This window comes from Otolemur garnettii, unplaced genomic scaffold, assembly GCF_000181295.1.
Source record: "Otolemur garnettii isolate 467f Iridium unplaced genomic scaffold, OtoGar3 scaffold00019, whole genome shotgun sequence".
In the NCBI taxonomy this organism is placed as follows: Eukaryota; Metazoa; Chordata; class Mammalia; order Primates; family Galagidae; genus Otolemur; species Otolemur garnettii.
The window spans coordinates 20,232,750-20,238,789 of record NW_003852414.1 but is presented as its reverse complement, the minus strand read 5'-3'; the positions used below and the strand labels follow the sequence as shown (position 1 = coordinate 20,238,789).

At 42.1% G+C, this 6,040-nt stretch overlaps 1 protein-coding gene across 2 annotated transcripts in view; it reads right to left on the bottom strand.

The window, feature by feature from the left end:
• The window catches only part of USP6NL (USP6 N-terminal like), a 125,653-nt gene that overhangs the window by 18,375 nt on the left and 101,238 nt on the right, over positions 1 to 6,040 (bottom strand). For both annotated transcript variants that reach the window (XM_023511429.1, XM_003786817.3), the window contains exons 7-9: positions 5,383 to 5,492; positions 3,059 to 3,107; positions 2,490 to 2,610 (exon numbers count right to left, since the gene is read on the bottom strand). In XM_023511429.1, coding sequence (XP_023367197.1) covers positions 2,490 to 2,610; positions 3,059 to 3,107; positions 5,383 to 5,492 — 280 coding nt within the window. The remainder of the gene's footprint in view (positions 1 to 2,489; positions 2,611 to 3,058; positions 3,108 to 5,382; positions 5,493 to 6,040) is intronic.

Sequence of the window (6,040 nt, the reverse complement as noted above, 5' to 3'; positions counted from 1 at the left end):
GCCTGGCTATTTTTTTGGTTGCAGCCATCATTGTTGTTTGGGGGGCCCAGGCTGGATTCGAACCCGCCACCTTGGGTGTACATAGCTGGTGCCTTAGCCACTTGAGCCACAGGCGCCGAACCTATACAAACTATTAATAAGGACACATAGTCAATGGACTTGACAATTTCTCCACATCAGTATTTTCCTGACTGGGTTCTATGCCGCTTTGAAACGTGTTGTCTGTTTTTAAGAAGGAATCCAGACGACGTGTCGTATGTTACATACGCCCTGCCTGGTTCCTAGGTTGTCTTTTAGACTTAATGAAACTAAATTTTTTTTTATTTAACTCAGTCTCCCTGGCTTATCTTGGAGTTCATTTTGCCCCACAGAATATATTTCCAAAACATGAAACTATGTTCCAGTAGGGAGCCGAGGCCCCCACTGTTAGAAACCTGCTCTCCAAACCACCGGGCAGAACTATTTAACTAGCTCTCAGTTTGCTAAGGTGTGTGTAAAAATTTCCGAAGATAGCAATTCTATTCCTACCTTAGTAATATTTTCCAGTGAAATGGTTTCATAAAAAAATCTATATCTATCAGTGCCACTTTCACGGTCAATTTAATAGGAATGGAAGTTGGAAATTTTTCAAGAAAAGTCTGATTTTGAAAAAGTCAATACAGTTCAGCAATAACTAGCTAAGGGGGCTAAGATGCCTACCGTTTTTCACTTTTCAGTGATGCCCTAGATTTCATATTTTAAACGCCATCTTTTTCACCCCTACCTTTGCTTTAGAACTAAGACACCCTTTAGTTATAAAATTTCACAGGTAGACACAGAAACAAGTATCTCTAAGCACAAACTTACCCATAATAATGACCTAAATTGCACCGTAAATGTTAGGATTGTAGAAATAATATTGTTTTATAGATTAGACTGGTGACAATAATTGCTGAAGATAAGCTATCAAGTAGATTTAAAAGAAATGACTGTTTTCTAAAACTGGGCAGCCATCCACATAATTACACACCACTGAAATTGCAACATTCACTGTACTTCAAGACTGATCGGCAAAGCCTTCCCATGGGAAAGCAAATGAAGGCTGATAAGAAAGCGCTGTTTTTCCTCAAGATGCTTTTTGAAATGATACTGTCTGTTGGACGGCAACTCAATATAATGACATGTCTTGCACCTAGAATCTATTTACGGGACACAAAGTGCCCAGAAAGAGTGATGGTCCAGACGGTATTTGTTAAAATAACCGGCCAGGAACAGCACAGGAGAAGGGACACACACCCTGCCCAGACAGCCGCCTGGTAAGAGTGGGAGACCTAACCAACAGTGGACGACAGAGGGTCATAATTTAAAATTAAAAGAGTACTTTAAATATGTGGCCGGTTCCCTTCTACATAAAGCGTAAATATCTACAAAGTGAACTTAGATAATTCATTCTCAGGGTATCTGTGTTAAAACTGCTTTAAATTTGATATTACCACATGGATGGCACTGGAAAATAATTTCACATTACATCAACAAATGCTACTTTTACTTTCAAAACAAGTTCCAATCTAAACTCTCTGAAATAAAAGTTTCTTGCTGCTTAGCTTGGCAAATATAAGGGAACACTTATAAAGGGGCTGGGGACAATGTGCTAACTCAAAAACCAAAAAATTATTCAAGTTTTGAAACACTATATAATCAAGTGCTGTGTTATCAATCTTTTATTTAAAATTAAACCAATTTTACGGCTGAAGAACTCCACTTGAAATATAAAACTACTTAATTACTTTCTTTTTAACATCTAAGTGTCATTTCTTAATATTTTTGAGACAGGGTTTCACTGTGTCACCCAGGCTAGAGTGTAGTTTTGTGATCACAGCTCACTGCTACCTCAAATTCCACATCAGCTTCCTGAGTAGCTGGGACTACAGATGTGTGCTACTATACTCAGCTAATTTTTACATTTTTTTGTAGAGATGGGGTTGCACTATGTTGCCCAAGCTTGTCTTAAACTTCTTCCTTAAGTCATCTTCCTGCCTTGGCCTCCCAAAGTCTGGAGCCACCATGCCCGGCCTCAATTATTGTTTTTTGAAAAGGAGTATCACAATATCCAGTGCATGGTAAAGATTTCACTGACATGGTACGTACACAACCTTCTAAAGGTTTTGACCAAAAGGCATCCTTTATTGCTACGAATAATAGATCTTTTCCTAAATCACTCCAAACCTAAATTTGGAGGAATTTTCTTTGAATTGAGGTCAAGTAAAGAAAAAATTTTAAAATGCCAACAATGTTCGTATACTTTGGGGTAAAGACAAAGGAAAATAAATGTGAACAGTAAAGTTCAATAAGGAAAAATGAAAGAAACTGGTAACAAATACTAATTACTTAAAGGAGCCCTGAGACATTAAAGTTGTTACACTGAACTCTACCACGTGCCTCAGAGTTTATTTAACTTCCCTTTTTTCCTCCCTTGTTCACGTTTGTAATAATACAACGGGTTTTCTTACCGTGCATGGCGTGTTTGGGGCCTGAGAAGAGTTTGACCAGGGCCCAGAAGGCGTCTTCCTCGTTCATATACATGAGGAGCAAAGCTGTGATCTGGCTCATGCCCTGACAGTACCCGACTTCCTGGAGGGAACGGAACACAGACACTGAATTTAAAATCAAAGACAGAGTCTGCAGCTGCCGGGCAACAATTATTCTACTATCAACTTCCCGTCCTCCTACCCTGCCCATTCCCAGCCCTATCTACTTAAAAGTAAGAACAAAACAATCATCACCACAAAAAAAAAAAAAAAAAAAAAAACAGTCTCAAAGGAGAGAAAAGGCCAGATTCACAGGCAAACTGTACTCCTATCTAGGTCTGTCCACCTCAAAATCTGGTCTGCTCCGCACCCTCAGGGCTGCTATAGGGTTTCAGCTTGAAACCCCACAGAGCTAAAGGAGACTGTGAGATCCCCTAGTTGGCAGGTGAAGAAGTGTGCCCAGAGGGCCTTGGTAGGTAGGCAGGGCCAAGAGAGCCGTCCAGCCCCTCAGAGTACAGCTCAGAGAAGTGGGCAGGCATGCTCCAACTTACCGTATTATAAATAGAATATGCAGCAAGAACATGGAATAAGGATTGCTGCCTGGAGAAAAAAAGTATAATAAACACAATTTAGTTATTTCATGTATTTTTAAAATTACAAAATTAAAATAAAGCACAGGCAAACTGAAAATAGATAATCCAGATAAAACTACCACTATAATAGATTATCCTAAGCTCAATTAAACAATATTCTAAATAGTCTAAATTTGAGACTAGAATTTGTTGTCCTCTTTCACTGAACTACCTTGCTCTCTATCCAGCCTGGTGGAGACTTGGCTACGGCCCTGCTGGGCGCAGTCCTTCCGTGGCTGGGGCAGTGTCCTCAGGAAGCTGGGTGCGCTCTAAACCAGGCGCCGCTATAAGCTGCCGTCTTCCCACTGCCAGGACTCAGGGATGCAGGGCTCCCAGGGTGGAAACAGCAGTCACCCCACTCACTGACGCACGTCTCCCTAATGATCCACTCGCCTTCCCTCTCTGCAAGCTTAGGCTCTGCTAGTCTAGAGATCTTCAGTCCAAAAGGAGAAGCCCGTCCCCCAGAAGACCTAACAATGATTCCGCTGAGCTGAAGGCTGAACCTTCCACCTAACCATTGTGGGCTCCTTACGTCTCTGACTCAACAGGCGAAGCAGGTGACTGTGCCTGCTGGTGTGACTGACCCTGGTGGACAAGAGGAGGACGACATCCAGAAGACAACAGCACACTGGGGCGTCTTGTACTGGTGCTACCACACACTGTGACTGAAGTCGCTGGCAAACTACAATAACCAATTCAAGCAGGACTACTAATGGCCCCAAATTTTTCAGGAATGAAGGTTTGGGTCACCCCATCAGATAATGAACCACAACTAGCTCAGGTGTTTGCTGAGGAGAAAGCGACCATGGAATGGACAGTGGAAGAAGGTCTGACCATGGGACCAGTCTCAGAAATGACTGTGTAACTGTCACGAGTGTTTCCTCCTTACTTTGGTAGGAATGTGCTTTACATACAGTGACAAATCTTCCTTCTCTTTTCTCTTCACATCTAACATAAGCTGTATTAATGGGAGTTAACTTCATGCTGCAGGACATCAAAGCAGAGGGGTGAACATTCCCTAAGGACTTGGCACCCTCCTGTGGGGAAAGGACTGGCAGGCTCAGCTGTAAGAGAGCTGATGACTCTGTTACTGTCCGATGCGGAAATTGAGAGTGGTTTAAAGGGGGTGTGTGGGTCAGGCTGACAAAGGCAGGCTATGAAGTTGGCTTTGTGTGTCGCCTTGGTTAAATAATAATCACCTGGAGATAAACCTACACTGTGTTGACTTTCAGTAGGGAGATTATCTGAGATAATCAGGGTGGGCCTCACTTAGTCAGTGAAAAGGCTGTAAAAGCAGGTCTGAGGCTTCCCTGCAGAGGAAATTCTGCCTGTGTGAACAGCAGCTCACCCTTCCTGGTGGCCTGCCCTGTGGATTCTGGACTTGCCTAATCAGCCCCTGCAGCTGGACAAGCCAATACCTTGAAATAAGTCTCTTCACGTGTGCCTCCTTCCGGCTTCTCTTTCTCTGGTGGGACCCTGGCTGGCACAGAGGTCAGAAAGACTATCTGCTACTCACAGGCTGCCACGGCAATGACACGGCAGGGTGCAACAACACCTGATGTTAGACTCAGTTTAATTTCTCAATTCATTCACTTCTCTTTCTTAGTTTCTTGTGTGCGTGAGGTCAAGGTGATAGGTATATATTTATCACTGACACGAATAATCTCTTATATCTTTTCTAAGAGTTTTAATAAAAGTATCTACCATATTTCTAGGCATTCCCGAATCACAAAATGATTCTTTATCAATTTTTTAGCATTTGTCAAGTTAAAAAATTTAAGTTAAATCCTAAGTTTCACATAATATGGAATCAAATGATCTGCAAAAGCTTAAACTTTCAGGACCTAAATCAAAATTATAGTTGAAAGAAAACAGTACAAATCCCAGCACTCTGGGAGGCCAAGACAGGCGGATTGCCTGAGCTCACAGGTTTGAGACCAGCCTGAGCCAGAGGCCAGAGTAAGACCTTATCTCTAAAAACAGTCGGGGATTGTGGCAGGTGCCTATAGTCCCAGCTACTTATGAGGCTGAGGCAAGAGAATCACTTGAGCCCCAGAGATTGAGGTTGGGGTGAGCTGTGATGCCACAGCTACCAAGGGTGACAAAGTGAGACGCTGTCTCAAAAAAAAAAGAAAAGAAAAAGAAAACAGTATAAACACTTCTCATATTTTAAGTTAATGAAGACTTTGATAAAGACTATTTATAAAGGCTACTTGTATTTCATAACATTAAACTTTACTTACTTCACCCCGTATCTGTCTCTAAACATAATATGGTCCCTAAACGTGCGGTTGACGTCAAGGTCTATTTGTCTGATATCAGGTGAACAACCTCGTGCTCTGTGTTTTAATTTCTGAAGAGGAAAAAGAGAGAATTACATATTCATGTAAATAAGTTGTTGAAGAAGCTATGACAAATAGTAAATCAATTTTCATTAAAAATTTACTTCAGTTTAGAAAAATCATTTCCATGGTTCAAATACCAAAACAATAAAAAAGGTACACGATGGAACCCCCACCCCCACTTACGCCGTTCCCATCCTCTCCTTCTTCCCTTCTCCCCCCCCCCCCCCAAGTAAGTTAGACTGTAACTCAGGAGTCAGAACTTCCAGGGTCTGCATCCCTAGACTATAGAAAGCTCTTCATGGCTGGGCCTTATAGGCTGCTGTGGTTTCCTTTTTCTTTCCAACATGATATTTTTGTTTTCTTTGGAGCTAATTGTTGCCTTGTTTCTTCATATGCTTCATTTTCTACCTACTTGTAATTAATTTAATCCCAAAACTCAGTATGAGTTATAGATCTCCTCTGGAGAGTAGTGGAACAGGCATCCCACCGGCTCCCACACCTCCCAGACCCTCTCCTCCAGTGGAACAGGCATCCCACCGGCTCCCACACCTCCCAG